At 35.6% G+C, this 19,275-nt stretch overlaps 1 protein-coding gene and 1 long non-coding RNA gene across 2 annotated transcripts; one reads left to right on the top strand and one right to left on the bottom strand.

The window, feature by feature from the left end:
- Positions 1–791: 791 nt before the first annotated feature.
- LOC111470399 lies at positions 792–18,281 on the bottom strand. Its single transcript, XR_002715036.1, has 3 exons — positions 18,078–18,281; positions 11,886–11,891; positions 792–811 (listed from the first exon to the last, which is right to left on the bottom strand). It is a non-coding gene; the product is annotated as an uncharacterized LOC111470399 (long non-coding RNA).
- LOC111470398 (UPF0235 protein C15orf40 homolog) lies at positions 15,899–18,989 on the top strand. The gene is made up of 3 exons (XM_023115962.1): positions 15,899–16,140; positions 16,227–16,315; positions 18,673–18,989. Exons 1-3 carry the CDS (start codon positions 15,975–15,977, stop codon positions 18,796–18,798), a joined length of 381 nt encoding a protein of 126 aa, XP_022971730.1. The 5' UTR covers positions 15,899–15,974; the 3' UTR covers positions 18,799–18,989.
- The last annotated feature ends 286 nt before the right edge of the window (positions 18,990–19,275 follow it).

The following is a 19,275-nucleotide window of genomic DNA, read 5'->3' as shown; positions in this document are numbered from 1 at the left end:
TTGTAATCGATGTTAGTGATGTGTTGTATCTTCTGCATGTGTGATATTTGATATTTATGAGATTATTATGGATAAATAATTTTTTAAAATAATTTAAAAAATAACCTGGGTTAGGTTAGCTTAGGATGGATTGTTACTCTCTCTTCACGTTGCTCGGGTCACCTACCTAACGAACCTAAAATTTTGAGTTTATCCAAAAGCTTTATCCCCAACTCAACCCAACCCGTATACACCCTATTTTAGACATAGAAATTTAAATCTTCTTATAACACGCTAGAAACTAAGGTTGCACATTGTTAGACGAACACGACTCTCCACAATGGTATGATATTGTCCACTTTGAGCATAAGCTCTCATGACTTTGCTTTGGGCTTCCCCAAAAGGCCTTACACCAATGGAGAATATATTCTTAGATTATAAACTCATGACCATTCCCTAACTTAACCAATATGGGACACTTTCATCTAACACACATTAGTTAATCACTCGACAAACGAGCGTGGATTACACATTGTTGAATAAGATATTAAGATATATATATATATATATATATATATATATATTTTACTTAGAAAACTATATTTATTGATATATAATGGTACATAATTACATACAACATATAATTAAAATTATAGGTATACGTGTATTTTACACGCACGATATAAAAGTACGGGAAGGAAGAAATAGGGAGAGATTTATTAATTTAAATGAATTAATGAAAATGGGTAATTAATTAATTGAATTAAATTAAAGAAATGGTGACGTGGAGGGTTTTGGAAGAGATAGGGTTTGTAAACAATCTATATGGATCCTCCACTGAAAAGGCTTTAAATGGGCTTTCAAATCAAGATGGGCCCACCTACTTTTTGTGGGGCCCACACTAGTACGAAGCTTCCTTTCATAATCCGCAATCCCTCCAACCTCCAACAAATATTAATAATCATTTATTTATTTAAATGTACTCGGGTGAAAGATGGGTATATGAATTAACTGATACTACATCCAAATCTTATTCTTCTTCTTGCCTTGCATTCTGTTCCGGTTCAGGTTCAGTTCAGGAGAGGAGGACGTTGATCGAGCTTTTCCATGCCTAGTCCCAGTTTCGGTTAAAGACCCAGAGCGGGCTACAGATCTATACCAAGCCCGTTACGCCATAATTCATTGAGGTTGATCCCGAAGTGACGTTCGAAACCGTAGCAGTAGTCTGTCTCTATTTATTCACAGAATGAACGAGAGTTTCACGGGATTGAATTAACACGTCTCGACCAGAAATTGTCTTTAACGATAGTATGACTAAGAAAGATTTAAAAGAAATGAAAGTTATTACGTATACCAATAAGGTGAACGTTCTATTTTGGTAGCTTAATTATAAGAATTCTATAGTTAACGTGTTTTGCTTGGAACAATTTTATGTTGGTTGACCTCATAAACTTTTTCCTAAGATGTATGTGAACGACGACAAAACATGCTAGAATCTTTTCTCTTAGAAGCCTAAGAACTTTATAATTAAGTATGGTTTGAATTAGAAATTTTCCTACTTGCTGGAATAACTCGTGTTAGTCTGTGGGGATAGTTTTTGTTCTTGGAAGCACAAAGACTAAAGAACGTGATCATGTCGTAGGGGATGTGCAACAGCCCAAGTCCACTGCTAGTAGATAGGTTTCCCCTCAAGGCTTTAAAACATGTCTGCTAGAGAGAGATTTCCACACACTTATAAAGAATGTTTCGTTCCCTTATTCAACTGTTGTAGGGATCTCATAATACACCCTTATTCAACTGACTCTGATACTATTTGTAACAACCCAGTTTTACCGCCAGTAGATATTGTCTTTTTTGGACTTTTCCTTCTAGGCTTCCACTCAAGGTTTTAAAATGCGTCTTGTGAGGAGGTTTTCACACTTTTATAAGGAATGTTTCGTTCTTCTCTCTATTTGATATATGATCTCAGAAAATACAAGAGAATGTAAGGATCATTAATGGTCGAATTCGTGCCAAATTTTAAAAATTAGGTTTGTTTTCTAAAAATGATTAATTTTTAGTTTACTTATTTTCCATTAATTTTGATTTTTCTTAAAATCTTAGAGAATTAAATGAGAATAATAAATTGCTCACTAATTTCAACGAAATTTTGTTGTTAATTTAAACCAAAAATTAATTTGAAGGTAAACCAATGGAAGAAGCAAAGAAAATATTAACCACATAAATTACATTATTAGATCTCCTAATCTTTTAATTATTTAGATTATCTCCACGTGTCATTTTTACATTGGTTGTTTTTTGTTGAGTCATCCCTATACTCATCCAATCACATATTATTAAATTATTTATTTTAATGGATTTGTCTTCCCAAATTAATCTCTCATTTCTAACTAATCATTTAATAAAGCTTTTGTTACATAATTTATTTATTTTTTATTTATTTCCAATTCTCAATTCATTTTTGTAATTTTTGTCTTAAGTAACGTTAGACCACTCGTTTGATAACGACACCACCGATAGATAACCTTCGATCTAACGTGATTGTGTTCCATGATCTCCTTATCTAGCATGGCCAACTGTACTTGGAGCGGTTGACTTTACTTGAAAAAATGGATATAAGATGAGTATCATGCATCATGGTTCATGAATGGTAGAACCTACGGTTTATGACGGTTCCTTGGCTCTACTTTCTTTACTAGGTAGAGTACTTCTTTACCCACGATTCACATGAGCGCACATGAATCCACTAAGTGGACTCGTATACTTACCCCTGACTTGACTATAGGCTAGCAAATGCTTACGTTGTTGAAAAGTAATAGAAAATAAATGGGATGAACCATGCCTAGGATTTGGAATGCGGATTTGGCACTTGATGACCATGACGTTTTCCTGCAACATGGTCATATTACCTACTACTCGTGTCTTAAATATGAAAACTATCTTCATAAACTAACATGAGTTCTTCTAACATGCTTTGTTCTCACTCACATGCATTCCACGAAAAAACTTAAGAGGTCACCCAATATATAATTGTTCAAAGCAAAATATGCTTAACTATGAAATTTTTATGATTGAGCTACTGAAAAAAGGAAGACATACTTTTTTGGTATAACCAGTAACTTTCAATTCTTTCAAGTCTTTCTTAGCTATCTTATCCTTAAAGTCTCTTTTATTTGAATGTGATCTCGATTCAATCATGCATCCCTCCTTTACTTGGTCCTCACAAAAAAGGAGCTGTAATAACCAAAAAAATTATAAAATGTAATCTCAGTTCGTTCATGTTCGTCTTTATGTTATGCATGCCATTTCCTTCCCTAGTGTTTGCAAGAGCCCGTTAGCAAGTGTTAACTTGACTAGCCAGGTCAGGGGTGTATGAGCATGACTGGGCCCATGCTCAAATGTGTGGGTCATGTGTAGAGAAGTAATACGCGTCTTGCCTTGCCCATACTAGAAAGCTGCCTAAGGCCATGACATGATGTTTTTAAAAGATAGGTTCCACTATGTTGTATGTGTTTCCATTTTTTGATCCACGTGCCACCTTTATTTTTCAGGTAACGGTAAGGCACTCTGGTATGGATAACGGTGTCATAATGAAGGCCATGAGACTAGATCTCAGTTCTCTCTGTAACGACTCGAAATTTTCTACTCAATTTAAGGTTGCCACTGTATACCTATCATGAACATTGAATGCGGAAATACTTCATTTAACTTTTTTTAAACATCACTTTCATCTTAAAACATAGTCATGGACTTACTTGTTTTGAAAATACCTTTAAAAACCACATAACAAAAGACTAAATAAAATAAATAAATGTTTAAATTAAAAACATCGTATTCTAGCCTAAGGCTAAGAAAAATAGATGTGACTACCTTATGCATGTGTTATGGTCTCGAGTTGCGATGTTGTCGTTAGTCGTACAAGAATGTCTTGCCTTAACCTGAAATAGATGTAACACCTAACTTGAGTATTTAAAGAAATATTCAGTAACTGACCTCACTATTGGGGTTAAATACAAGAACATGCGAATACAATGATGGGACTTATCATAATAGTTTGTTTTCCTACGATGCTATCATAACAGGTAGCTTGAATGTGTACTTTATACTCTACACACGGTCCACGTGCGAGTATGGAACCACCAGACGGCTCGCACACCGCTAGGCACCTTTCCTTATTAGGTGAGCATGCTCTAGTAGCTCTCTATGCCAGGCACCTATTGGAAGTAGTACCCGTCACAGCAGTATTATGCAAACATAATGATCGTTCTCCTGCCTAGTAGTGTACACGTTTGCACCATCGTGAAGGAATATGAGTATACCCCAATGCATGAACACACAATAATGCATGAGGTCCCAATATTTTCCCATTTTCATTATTGTTTAATACAACCCCGCTAGTGTTCCGTCATATCTCATCGTTTTTCATATCAATTCTCATATCGTTACATATCATTTATCATATCTTTCATGCATATGTCGGGGTTGTATTTCATGCTAGTTTATCGTTTTGCTTGTCAATCATATCATATCATTCATATTACATAAATATGTCATATCATAACGTTCCATGCTTCCAGATATAACAATTTTCATAATATATATATCACACCGTAACATATCGCATCAAAATATATCATATCATAAACATGTCAATTTATCACATATCTCGTACCATAACATATTTCATATTATTTTCGTATCATATCATAATATATATATATTCGTCATTCACATGTTGTATCATAATCATAACATTTCGTAAACACTTCGCAGTCATATTGGTTCTATATGCATGTCCTAGCCATATTGTTTCCTAAACTTGTCACAGTTTTATCGTCCTTATACATCTCATAGTCGTATCATTTCATGAACATACCTTAGTCATATCATTTCCACATGCATATCATAGCCATATCGATTCCTAAACTTATATTAGTCTTATCGTCCTTACACATCTCAAAGTCATATTATTTCATGAACATATTTTAGTCATATCATATCCCATCATATCCTAAATCATATCGTTTCATGAATGTATCCTTGTCTTATCGTTGCAGGAACGTATCTTAATCATATCGTTTATCAATCTATCATAATCATATCCTCGTAGTCATATCGTTTCCTTATGCATATCCTTAGACCTATCGTTATAGTACGTTTATTGTATCATTCTTGTATCCTATCTCAAACATATCATTGAGCACATCGTACCGTAAGTATCATCATACAATTCACATATCATGACTTACACACATCATATCATAATCATATCGATTCATAAAAACTCACACATATCAATATATACGACACGTACAGACCCATGAGACATGTGTCAACATCAAATAGAACCATGCCGATAGTAAGACCATTTGATTTGCTTATGCTCGTGTCACCAATTTGTCCTTAATAGAAATTCAATTTTGTCCTTTCCATCCAAGTCAACCTATGTCAACCCATGACATCAATTTTAAGTTCAATTCTCTATATTTTATAATGCTGAGTGTCACACACATACACACCAAAGATCTCATTTTCTATTATTACTAATGTTTTTTAGATTATATAGTTACCGTTATATAAAAGAATTTGATGAATTTATTTTATGTTACAGTATTCTCTACTTTCTAAACCTGTCATATTTCAAAATTCAGTTCCTTCTTCGTGGCATATCCCGTAATTCTTATTCTTAGAAATAAATTTGTGTTTGACTACACATCAATATTTTTTTTACGGTTGTTACACTCTCTCTTCCTAAGAGCTTCCAATGACGCTCTCCGTCGTCCTTCTTGCGCCAAACCTTGTCGTCTCACTTTCGGTGTACATCTCCTTCACTCCTACTGCGTCTAGTACGCTTAAACGCCTGAAAGCAAAAGTTCTCTAGCATTACAGTTCCTTCTCAAAACTCACTCTCGACCGCGTCAACAACATATTCGAAATCACACATAACTCGTCAAAACTCATCGTTACTCACTTTGTGTTGGCGACGCTTTCCTCCTAGGGCGTGATTCATTCTCGATTGGATGCTGGTTGTATTTTCAATTCTCGTCAACGATGTAAACCGAGGCTTCGCGAATGTTCATCTTTGGTGAACGGTGTGAAGAGTGTGAGAAGTGTGGGTTGGTTGAGGATACGAGAATTCCAATGTCTCATCGGACTTCTCGAATTTTCCGACGAGTGTGAGAAGTCATGTTTATGAAGGTTTTAAATGATAAGTTCCTAATCATGAGTTGACTGTATTTTCATTCTCTAATCCCAACCGCACTCACTTACTAAGTATTTCTTAAAATATTCAAGTTGTGTGCTACTTCTATATTTCAAGTAAAGGCAAGACATTCTTGTACTACTGATGACGACAGACGCATGCATAGGGCAATTTCGTAGATCTTAAGTTAGTATACGACATTCCTTTTTTATTTTTACTTATGTCTATGTTAATTTTTTCGTTGTTTTTGTTTTAAGACCTTTTCTTTAAACATATAAGTCCACGACATTGTTTTATACAAATATTTTAAATGAATATTTTCGCATAACAAGTACGTCATGCATACAAGTAGCAACTTTAAGTTAGTAGAAACTAGAGTCGTTACAGACACGAATATCGAAAACTATCTATCAATGAATTCATTTTATGGCTTCGTGAGCTGATGTTGTATGGACCCGAAACATGTTAAACATAGTAATCAACCAATTATATATGAAATGAAGACTAAATAAGTGATTATGCTTTAAATTGATTTGAAAATGAAAGCAACATCTAAGCTTAATAGTACATAGCACATTATGTTCATGTGTCGTTGGATTAGCTTTTTACAAAGCACTTGTCGGCATATCCCAATAACCTTTTTTTTTTTTTTTTTTTTTTTTTTTTTTTTTTTTCTTTTTCAATTTAAAAGTTCAAGCATATGATAATAATTAATATCTATACCTTTCCTTATTATTTTATTTACTGATTTTTATTTTTATTTTTTATGAATATATTAGATTAAATGTTGTTGAACCATAAAATTTCTATAATTTTTTTTTTTAAAAAAACTATTTTTATAGGTAATGGATTTTGTAACTTTTTTATTTATTTGTTCATATTTTGATGTTGGGATTAGATTTGGTTTTTTAATAAATAATCTTTTATTATCCACCTTCAACGTGTTCATAGGACTCGAGAACTCAACCAATGAGGATCATTCAATTCAAACCTTGAGTTATGTTAGTTTTTCTTTTTTTCGAATTTGGGTTGGGTTAAATTTTTGGAAAACTGAACAAATTTAAGCTCGTTCACACATTAAAGTTGTTTAGAGTTATAATCCAACTCAACCTAACCCAACCCTACTTTTTTAAATTCTTATGGATATTAAGAATATTTGATGTTTGTAACTGATGTTAATGATGCATGGTATCTTATGAACCTTTGATATTTAGGTTTATGAGATTTTAGTTATTAATATAATATGTACAGTGGATAAATATGATTTTTTTTAACGAGTTAAAAAAACAACCCAACCGAACCCAACTGAAAAATATGGAGTTGGGTTGAATTGGGTAATGACCTATATTTAAGTTCTCATGTCACCAACCCGATCAATTCCCAACTCAATTTGTATTACATTCAATCGGTTGATTTGAGTGTCAAATTTGCTCGGTATACGCGGAAAAGGAAGTAATAATTTAATTGGAAAAGAATCATATTAAAATAAAAATGAAAAGAGAAGATATCTTTTTGAATTGAATGAATGCAAAGTAAGGGGATTGCAATCAAGGAAGATTGTGTAAAGAAAAATATTGATGTGGATAATATTTAAAGCAAGATTTATAAGATCTTTGGTAACACTTTAAACTTTATATTATAATTCAATTTGGTACTTCTATGTACTACTATTTTTTAATTTTTAAGTTTACCATAAAGTTCCATAAAATAAATTTAAAACAAATGTGCTATTTTCTTAATAAAAATACAGATAAATTATATGTTTAGTTCATATGTTACCATTCAAGCCCACCGCTAGTAAATATTGTCCGCTTTGGTTCGTTATATATTGTCGTTAGCTTCACGGTTTTCACCCTTATAAAGATACCATTTGTAACAGTAGATATTGTTTGTTTTAACCGTTTTGGCCTATTAAAATTCTAATAGTATTTTTGAAACAATGATGAAAGTTCAAGAGGATTTTTGAAACAAAGTAATAACTTTTCCATGAAAGTCTTTAATGGTCTGATTGAGTTATTGTACTCATTCAAGTTTCTTCATATTTTTTTTCTTCGGGTGCCAAGAAGGAGATGGTCGAGGATGGATGCGGATTTGAAGCATGTACCATAAAGAGTCACACCGTATTTCAACTATTTTAAGTTGTTTTGTTTACCGAGTCCAGTATATTCAAACTTTAATTATATATTGTAAATAAATGTATCTATGTTTTGTTTTAAACGCAAAAAATTTAGTATCGTATTTTACTTTGTCTCTTATATCTTTTAAGTTTTTAATAATTCGCTTGTGAAAATCGGGTCATAAAAGAGGTGTCTCAAGCACGTTTTTATGGTTTTTAAGCAACATTTTGTTTTTACATAGCAGTCATGATCAACAGGCACCTCAAACTTTAAATCTTAAATCTTAAATTCTTTTAAAAGAGGTATCACAAGCACGTTTTTATGGTTTTTAAGCCACATTTTTCTGAAGTCTTGTTTTTACATAGTAATCATGATCAACACGTGCACAGATAGTCGAGTTGTTACAAAAACTCTTAGAATTTTGCCCTTTATATGCCAAGATTGAAAACCCCAATTGAGCTGGGCTGAATTAGATTACTCATTTTCTTTACATTATTCGAGATAAACTCTATATTTGTGTAATAGTCCAAGCCCAAGTTCACCGCTAGCATATATTATCTTCTTTAAGTTTTCCCTCAAGGCTTTAAATCGCGTTAAGGGAAGGTTTCCACACCCATATAAAGAGTGTTTCGTTCTCCTCCCCAACGAATATAGAACTCTCACAAGACTTTAAATCGCGTTAAGGGAAGGTTTCCACACCCATATAAAGAGTGTTTCGTTCTCCTCCCCAACCAATATAGAACTCTCACAAGACTTTAAATCGCATTAAGGGAAGGTTTCCACACCCATATAAAGAGTGTTTCGTTCTCCTCCTCAACCAATATAGAACTCTCACAATACTGTTCCGTCTGAGTATAGATAAGATACCAATCACCATCACAAAAGTCGATAATTTAATTTCTACCGTAAAATATATATATATATATATATATATATATATATTCTAGGTGACTAGCATCTATACTCATTTTGTAGTCAAAATGTGTAACAAGCTTGGCTAGAAAGTAAGAGATTTGAGTGAAATTATTTTTAAAACTTAACCCCTTTTGTTTGTCTTTAAAGAACATTAAATATGATTTAAAACGCTAAAACAGGATAATCCTATGGATTAAACTAATATTTTAATTTTAGAATAGATACAAATGGATAATGGTACCAAATAGGATAAGGATTCAGCCATATATTTTATTTACAACTTCATCTCTACATAACCTTCAAGCTTGAGTGGATTGGCTTATTTTATTTGCCTTCTTTGGACCACATTAACATCTTTTTTTTCCATAATTAATAAATATGACTTTTATGTAACGACCCATATTCAAAATTCGTATGAGAATTCAGAATATGAATTCGGCACCTATTGACCACGATATTTTCCTACATCTCTTGCAACAAGATCACGTTACCTATGTTGGATGATGAAAGTCCCACATCGGTTAATTTAGAGAATGATCATGGGTTTATAAGTGAGGAATACTAACTCCATTGGTATGAGGCCTTTTGGGAAGCCCAAAGCAAAGCCATGAGAGCTTATGCTCAAAGTGGACAATATCATACCATTGTGGAGAGCCGTGTTCGTCTAACAACCTACTCCTCGTTTCTTAAGAGTGAAGATTATTCATCGGCTAATTTAGAGAATGATCATGACTTTATAAGTGAGGAATACTAACTCCATTGGTATGAGGCCTTTTGGGAAGCCCAAAGCAAAGCCATGAGAGCTTATGCTCAAAGTGGACAATATCATACCATTGTGGAGAGTCGTGTTCGTCTAACAACCTACTCCTCGTCTCTTAAGAGTGAAGATTATTCATCGGCTAATTTAGAGAATGATCATGAGTTTATAAGTGAGGAATACTAACTCCATTGGTATGAGGCCTTTTGAGAAGCCCAAAGCAAAGCCATGAGAGCTTATGCTCAAAGTGGATGTTTCTTAAGAGTGAAGATTATTCATGCACTATCCCCACAAACCAACGGAAGGTTTTTTAGCATGTTTTGTCCTACTCACGTGCATAAACGAAAAATTATGTCATAGTTGGGATTTTTTTAATCAATCAGTGAGGATAGAGATAGATAAAAGTTATAATAAATATTTAAGTTTAGGCAAACAAATCACAGCTACACAAGTTAGAAGAAAATGTAAACAACCCAGTCATGATAGATAATAACACATCACGTTACTTTCTCGACCTTGAACCGCATGTAATTGGCTGCACTAAAATGACATGAATTGGCTCAATGGAAGCTCGAAGCCACAAAGATCAACAAAACAACACATATGATTGACCAACAATGTAAAATCATTTGGGGAGGGCATAATCTAACAGCATAGACATGAAAGATTACCAGCTCACTAGGTCATTTTCTCGACCTTTTGCCGTGACAAATACAATCAAACTTTGTGTGTCTTAAGGAGAGATCGGTGGAAGCAACCATCCCACAAAAGCATATCCTCAAAATAACTTCGACAAAGATGCAATCAAAAAATAAATAGTCTTGTAACAGTTCAAGTCCACTGCTAACAGATATTATCCATTTTGACTCGTTACATATCGTCATCACGTAGCACACTCATGACATGCACATTCAATTTCTACTCAAGCTTAACCAGCTATCACTAATTCCACTAAGTTTTCTTGGCACTAATATTTAGCCTTCATAAAGCTCTCTAAGATGGATCCTTCAAGTTGTGTCACCCCATGACTATTTTTACTTAAAGACCTCAACAGTTCTTTATGGTTCTTGATGTTGGCTCCTTGAAAATTTTTACCCAAGGCCTCAATGACTTGCAATGTACTAGGCCTTGCAATACCTTCTTCATAGGCTCATCAATTTAGGCCTCACAATCGTCCAATACGGACTCCTTCAAGTCGCATCGACTTCTAACCATACGAACTAGGGGTTCAACCTTTTCTATAATGTTCAAGGTTTGATCTTGCCCATTTGTATCCAAGGTCTCGAATCGTTGCATCAGTTCTTGTCCTTTTGTGCTAAGGTGCACCAATGGCTTGGTCACGTATTAACCATTTCCATGCTTCATAAACTCATCACATTAACTTTGTTTGTATCCAAGACCTCTATGGTAAGATTGCACATTGGTTGGAGAGGAGAACAAAGTATTTCTTATAAGGTTATGGAAATCTCTATGTGTTTTAAAACTGTGAAGTTGACGGTCATACATAACGAGCCAAAGCAAACATAGACAGTGGGCTTGAGTCATTACAAATGGTATTAGAGCATGGTGAGAATCCCACCTTTGTTGAAAATAGAAACAAATCATTCTTTATAAATGAGTGAAACCTCTCCATTGTACACACATTTTAAACTGTGAGGCTGATAGCGGTACGTAACGGGCAAAACACGGACAATATCAATCAGAGGTATAGAAACATCTCCTTAATAGACGTGTCTTAAGACGATACGTAACGGACCAAAAGCGGATAATATCAACAAGCGGTGGACTTAGATTGTTACATCTATGCTCTCTTTTCCAATAGCACCCCTCCACTATTTGTACCAGGAATAACCCACATCATGCTTTTGTAGCCAAACTCAATGCACAACATAACTAGCTATCACAAATTCACCACAAACATCTCAGCAACTTAGCATGCAAGGCACATAGAATGTTAGCCACAAAACAAACGAACTCAATAGCCCAAAAGGATTCTAAACAAGAAGGATCAATTCAATGTTATGATCTAAATATGGAAAACTTAATTGAACCAAAGAACAAGGGAGTTACCAACCACTCTTACCTAGGTCTCTAACCTACGTCTCAAACGTCTTTTAAACTTATCTGATCAGTCCAATTTTTTATTCAAAAACAAAGAAAAATTCATGTTAATATTTATATGTTCTAGGAAATTCCATCCCGAAAGAGAAATCAAGTCAAAAGTTAGCCTTATTTCCAATCCTCAGGCTCAAAAGCCGAACTTAAGTTTGAACCTCAGCCTAAGTAGGCGAACCATCTAAATCGCAGGCTCGAGACTGAACCATGCTAGGCTCGGACGCCCAAAACTCATATGACAACCCATCCCAACCCAACATGTCAGCCTACTAGCAACTTGTGCTCGATCTACGACCCACGCATTGATCCATCTGTGACTTGAGCAGACTCAGCGCAAGCAACTCAGTCCAGCTGCCTTTCCTAGTTACGGTTCGTATTTCAGCTCACTCCCTACAGTCGATTTGCGTTTGGTTCCACTAGCTTCCTCTCGGCTCAGTTGGCTTAATTAGCTCGGATTGGAGAATTTGACCTTGTATTACCATTTTAGAGTTGTTTTTTTTTGTGTAAGTGGGGGCGTTGATGGTTGGTATGACCATTGTTCGACCAATTTAAAATATTTGGAGCCAAATTTAGACGAGTTAAAGTAGTTATGTAAATTAATTTTCTTAATGATGTCCTAAATATGATGTGATGGGACTTCATAGGTGGAGTTAGACTTTAAGGAGCAAAGCATACTAATACCGACCAAAGGTATTTAGTGACTTGAGCTTAGGCCAAACAAGTGGACTTATTGTTGGAACGCTTTCAAGTTAGGTTGGATGAATTAAGTGTTGTACTTTATGTCTTATATATATGTTTTTTTTTTAGGCTATGACATGCTATATTTATGAATATTATGTGATGCATGTAATTCGAACATGTAAACCCATGTATGTTATGGTACCGTATTCACGTTAGGCCTATGAGACACTAATGAGCCATATATGTTAATAATAAAAGATCATGTCAGGTACATGTACCGTAGGAAAGTTATGTCATGAAAAAAATTGAAGTATGATGAATACCAAGATTAGAAAATCTTAGACTTCATGCATATTGTAGGTCACAAGCACATGATACTTCTTCAATATGTTTTGTACAGACGCATATCTTTTGGTTTCTGGCCGCATGAGCATGTGCTAGCTCATAATCAGGCCTAGAGTGTATGTATACGAGTCTGCCAAGTGGGTTCATGTGTGTATGCGTGAACTATGTATAAAGAAGTATTACACATCCAACTCTACCTGAAAACGAAAGTAGAACCAAGGAATAGTCAAGAAAAGATAGGTCCCACTATGAACCGTATAACTGCATGTGATTGCATTTTTTGATCTAATAGTAGACCGTTTTTAAATACTGATGATGGAGTCAACTAAGGAGGCCATAGAGACGAGTATTAAGTTGTAGCTGGTAGGTTAGAGTAGGAAAATTTCATTCATTTTTAAATTCTAAAGGAGATTCTAAAACATAAAAGGAGTCGTTCAAATGAAAGCGAGGCGAAAATAGAGGAATTACTCGGGAAGGTTTCAGAAATTGAAAATTGGCCTATACAAATAAAAAAAATAAAAAATAAAATCGAAAAAAAGGTCGTCAAATAAAGTTATGAGGTATTGTGATCGATCAATATTTTAAAAAAGACATTCGTCAAGTTTCATCCGACAACAATAATAAACCTCGAGACCTAAAAAAAATCTTTACGTATTATTATTTAAAACGATTCACATTCTATGTTCTGAAAAATATTTACCATCGGCAAAGAGTAAAAAACGAAGTTCTTATCTAAAGAAATGCAAAAATCCATTTATTTACGTATTTCATCCATTCTTGCCATCCACTTGGGTTATTATGGGGATCCCGAAAACGTTCGGGTCGAAATATGGCTTTCAAATTAAGTTCCGAATTAGTGGAGGCTGACAAAAAGAAATAAGAGTTTGATACAATCAACCAATGAATTATAACTTATTATTGATATTGAATCACTGCCTCGTGGGGGGAAGACTGGCACATCATCAGGTGTCTGGTTTTGATACCAACTATAATGACCCAGATCCACTTTGCTTAACTCCTTTTTGGAGTCCTCTGTTCGACATTCGAGGATTTGCCAATCTATTGGCACGGCTAAGTTTAGGGCATGACTCTGATACCATGTTAGACGAACACGACTGGTATGATATTGTCCACTTTGAGCATAAGCTCTCATGACTTTGCTTTGGGCTTCCTAAAAGGTCTCATACCAATGAAGAGTGTATTCTTAGATTATAAACCCATGACCATTCCCTAAATTAACTGATGTGGGACTTTCATCATCCAACATTCCCAACCTCGTCTCGGTGTGTCGTATTACATTTACTAAGAAATTAATAAAATCTGGGCTCTTTCTTCTCGTTCACTTTGTAAAGTTTAACAGTATTTTCAAAATATTATTATAGGTTCCCGTGTATTTTTGAAAAACATTCCATTAAAATAGTTTCTAAACAATATCATGAACTTAAATGTTCGAAGTAAAATCTTTAAGACAACACAAAAATAAATAATGTAACGTTTGTTATTACATAAAGAAAATAAAATAACTCATAATCTAACCTAAGACTATGAAATAGACAAAATGCAACTGTTCAACACTAGTTTTATGACCTTCATTGCGACATCGTCGTCATCTATACAAGAGTGTTTACCTTTACCTGAAATGTAAGAGCTAAAAAATACTACAGTAGGTAACCCCACCATTAGAGTCGGAAAATGTAAGCACATGCAACATGGTGGAACCTAAATATGGGCTTAATTCCTATACATTCTTTCATATATTTCATGACCTGGTTTATGAAGGTCTATGCATTGTAGATCATCGATTTCATAACAATTTTACACAACATGACATGATAACATCATAACATAACTTTTAAATACGACATAATTTATAATAGATAACATAACATATCATTCATACATATGACACGTGCAGGGGACATGTGACACACGTCATCATACATAACAGATAGTAGAGCCGTTTACATGATTACTACACTCTTGATACTAGCTTAACGCTAATCACAATTATAACTTAGAATTCTTCTATGTAAATTAGTTCACCTAATTTTGTACAAAATAATTTAAATTAGCTAAAAATTCATACTAATATTAGAACTATCATTTCATTTGTGTTATTTAGAATCAATCGGCATGATTACTTGACGTCATCCTCACCTTCCTCCGGCTTATCACCGGCAGTCTGCTTAGGGTTCCAACCTCAACGGTTGGCAACTAAATACGAGGGTTGCGTTCATTGCGGGACTTAACCCTACACCTTACAGCACGAGCTGACGACAGCCATGCACCACCTGTGTCCGCGTTCCCGAAGGCACCCCTCTCTTTCAAGAGGATTCGCGGCATGTCAAGCCCTGGTAAGGTTCTTCGCTTTGCATCGAATTAAACCACATGCTTCACCACTTGTGCGGGCCCCCGTCAATTCCTTTGAGTTTCATTCTTGCGAACGTACTCTCCAGGCAGGATACTTAACGCGCTAGCTACAGCACTACACGGGTCGATACGCACAGTGCCTAGTATCCATCGTTTACGGCTAGGACTACTGGGGTATCTAATCCTATTCGCTCCCCTGGCTTTCGTCTCTTAGTGTCAGTGTCGGCCCAGCAGAATACATTTTCTCACGGCTCTCTTAGTAGATTTATGTTAGTAAATCAATTCATTTTAACATCTCACAACCAAATATCTTAATGTTCTAAAAATATTTTTTAAACTCAAGAAAAAAGAAAGAAAAAAAAAAAGAATATATATATAGAGAGAGAGAGAGAGAGAGATTTTTGTTGTTAGGGGTGGTCTAAACTCTAACGACCGCTCGCAGAACTCCGATTGATTTTTGGAGGAAAATATTAAAAATTAAAGGGAGAAGAAAATGGCTCCGGCGAAGAAGGGGAAAACGAAAGCTCCGAAAGCTACTGAATCAATTCAATCCTCCCTCAAACCCAACAATTACCCTTCTTGTCTTCGCTCTGTTTCTTCTTCTTCCATCGCCATTACCATCCACGCAAAGCCTGGCTCCAAGATCGCCTCTATCACAGGTCTTTCTCTCTCTCTCTCTCTTTCGGTCTAACTCTTTTCCGTTTATGAAATTGAAATAGTATTGTGTTTCTCGAAATCCTTGCAGACTTTGGCGATGATGCGTTGGGAGTGCAAATCGACGCACCTGCGAAAGATGGAGAAGCTAATGCTGCACTTCTTGATTACATGAGCTCTGTGAGTTGGGCATTCTTTGCTGCTTATTATTTGATTTCGAATTGCTTTTTCATTCCTAGAACTTGAATTTTCATTGCGCCATTTAACCATTTGGCTTAAAGTTGAAATTGATTGTTTTGTTGTTTGGGATTTTTGGTGAAGATTCCGAAAATTGGAATTGTTTTGAGTGTATTGGTCTAGCGAACGGATAATTTTGCTGTTCTTAGTTTGTTGAAAATCCGGTGTTGGATTCACCCATTTGAATTTGAAGGCTGTTATTCCTGTTGCTCGAAGGATTTGAAGTCTTCTATCTACTTACTGTGTAGTATTTTCGATCTTCCGTTGTTTAAATCTTCATACATGTTGACAGTAGTAGCTATACGATTCCCAAATCAGAAAAGTTGGATGAATTACCAACACTAGCTTTCAGTTTCCTGGCGTTATTATGTGAGATCCCACATCGATTGAACGAATGCCAACGAGGACGCTGGGTTCCGAAGGAGTGGATTGTGAGATCTCACATTGGTTGAAGAGGGGAACAAATCATTCTTTATAAGGGTGTGGAAACCTCTCCTTGACTATTTTAAAAACCTTGAGGGGAAGTCTGAAAGGGAAAACCCAAAGATGACAATATCTGCTAACGTTGGGTTTGGGCTGTTACAAATAGTATCAGAGTCAGACATCAAGTGGTGTGCCAGCGAGGGCACTGACCCTTGAAGGGAGGTGGACACCGGGTAGTGTGCCAGCGAAGATGTTGGGCCCCGAAGGAAGGTGGATTGTGAGATCCCACATCGATTGGAGAGATGATCGAGTGCCAATGAAGACATTGGGCCCCAAAGGGGGTGGATTGTGAGATCCCACAACGGTTGGAGAAGGGAACAAAACATTCTATATAAGAGGGTTGAAAACTCTCCTTAGCAGACGCGTTTTAAAAACCTTGAGGGAAAGTCCGAAAGGGAAAGCCCAAGGAGGACAATGGCTTGAGCTTGGGCTGTTACATATTACAAGCTTCCTACGTCATTTCTCCATTCGAATTATCCATAACTTGTTTAATTGAAATGAATTCATGTTTATAAGCACTTGGTTGTATTTCATGGGAAACTTGTCGTTGCTCCTTGGTAAAGGACCTGCGTATTTCTTTACAACTACTGCAGCTGCATTGAAGCATCTCTCATTTGTCAAGTTTTCACACAGCTCATAACAGTTCTATTTTTTATTTTTTGCTTGATTGCTACTTGGGTCTTCTATTTAGACAGTCTTTAATCTTTCCCTCCACCGTGAAGTTAGCTGTGAGAGAGTTAATGTGCTCTTCCTTTCTTTTTGGTAAAAATGATATAAAATCATTGGCATAGGAAGCTATGAAACCAAATGATTCACTCAACCCTACTATATGTGACTTAGGCCGTTCACATTAAAACTAGCAACTCCTGAACACACACACAGTAACACTTATTACACATACAAGGGTTCACCCAAGAGAAATAAGAAACGGACTAACCTTGATGGTCAAGGCTTTGAATAGAGAAAACTATTCTCAATCCAAACAAACAAGCTAGGATGCAAATGCTCTTGGCTTGGAGGAAAAAAGGGAAACTCTCATTTTATTTCATCAAAATGTCTAGCATCTCAAAATTTAAAACTTAAGGCCTTAAACTGCCGCATGTGATTTGCCAACTAAAGAACTAATTTGAATGGTGTTTGGTTACAAGTAAAATGGGAGTTTCTCAGATGGGCCAAAACACACTTGGCTGCACTCTTTGGTCTTAGAGCTATGTAAAAGGACTAAATAGCACCTAAATTAGAGCTTTCAGATTTGGTGTTTTCATGTTGCCTTGAAGTTCCTTTCTCTCTTCTTCTCCTTCCTCGTGAAGCTTGGTACTCCAAATATTGAAGTGAAGATCTCCTTTGCATGAATCATACAAACCATGAGATCTCACATCAATTGTAGAGGGGAACGATGAGATCCCACATCAGTTGGAGAGGGGAACGAAGCATTCCTTATAAGGGTGTGGAAACCTCTCCTTAATAGACACATTTTAAAACCGTGAGGCTGACGGTGATACGTAATGGACCAAACCGGACAATATATGCTAGCGGTGGGCTTGGGCTATTACAAATGGTATCAGAGGCAAACATTGGGCAGTGTGCCAGCGAGGACGCTGGGCCCCAAGGAGGGTGGATTGTGAGATCCCACATCGGTTAGAGAGGGGAACAAAACATTTTTTATAAGAGTGTGGAAACCTCTTCTTAGCAGGCGCGTTTTAAAACCGTGAGGTTGACTGTGATATATAACTGGCCAAAGCAGACATATCTAATAGTGGTGGGCTTGGGCTGTTACACGAACGATGCTTCCTTAACTCCTTTTATATTTATTGCAGGTTTTAGGTGTCAAAAGAAGACAATTATCTATAGGTTCTGGCTCTAAATCAAGAGACAAGGTTGTGATCGTGGAGGAGGTAAGCTTGCAAAGTGTTTTTGATGCTTTGAATAAAGCCTTAACATGATTCTATAGGCTCTTTGGAAATGTACACCTTTTAACGGAATATCTGCATACTGTAATAAGTACAGGTGGATTAACTGCTATCTTGCTGCCGCAACATTTTAAGTTATACATCTAGATGTTACTCTTAGTTGTCTATATTTGATTTAAACCTCAATAGTATCTTAACCTGACTGGTAGCCTTCTACAAAGCGATTAATCTTGTTCTTGAGTATGTCCCCAACCAAAAGGTTAGAGGTTTAAATTCTCTCCCTACACTCTCGTATTAGATTGTATGCTTTGCAATACTCATAATCTTCGATCGACTGCCTTGCCTAACTATGATCCAATAAACTGATTATCAGATCCCTGGAGAGGTAACAACTCTGAATCTCCTAGCATGAAAGAGCTTTTCCTAAAATTGTGTATCTTCACCAGAAAAAATTGCCTACAGAATTTATCTGGCATTCTGGATAGTTTCTATGACTCTAACATGACAGGA

This window comes from Cucurbita maxima, unplaced genomic scaffold (assembly GCF_002738345.1).
Source record: "Cucurbita maxima cultivar Rimu unplaced genomic scaffold, Cmax_1.0 Cma_Scf00044, whole genome shotgun sequence".
Lineage (NCBI taxonomy): Eukaryota > Viridiplantae > Streptophyta > Magnoliopsida > Cucurbitales > Cucurbitaceae > Cucurbita > Cucurbita maxima.
This window is presented reverse-complemented; position numbering and strand designations above follow the sequence as displayed.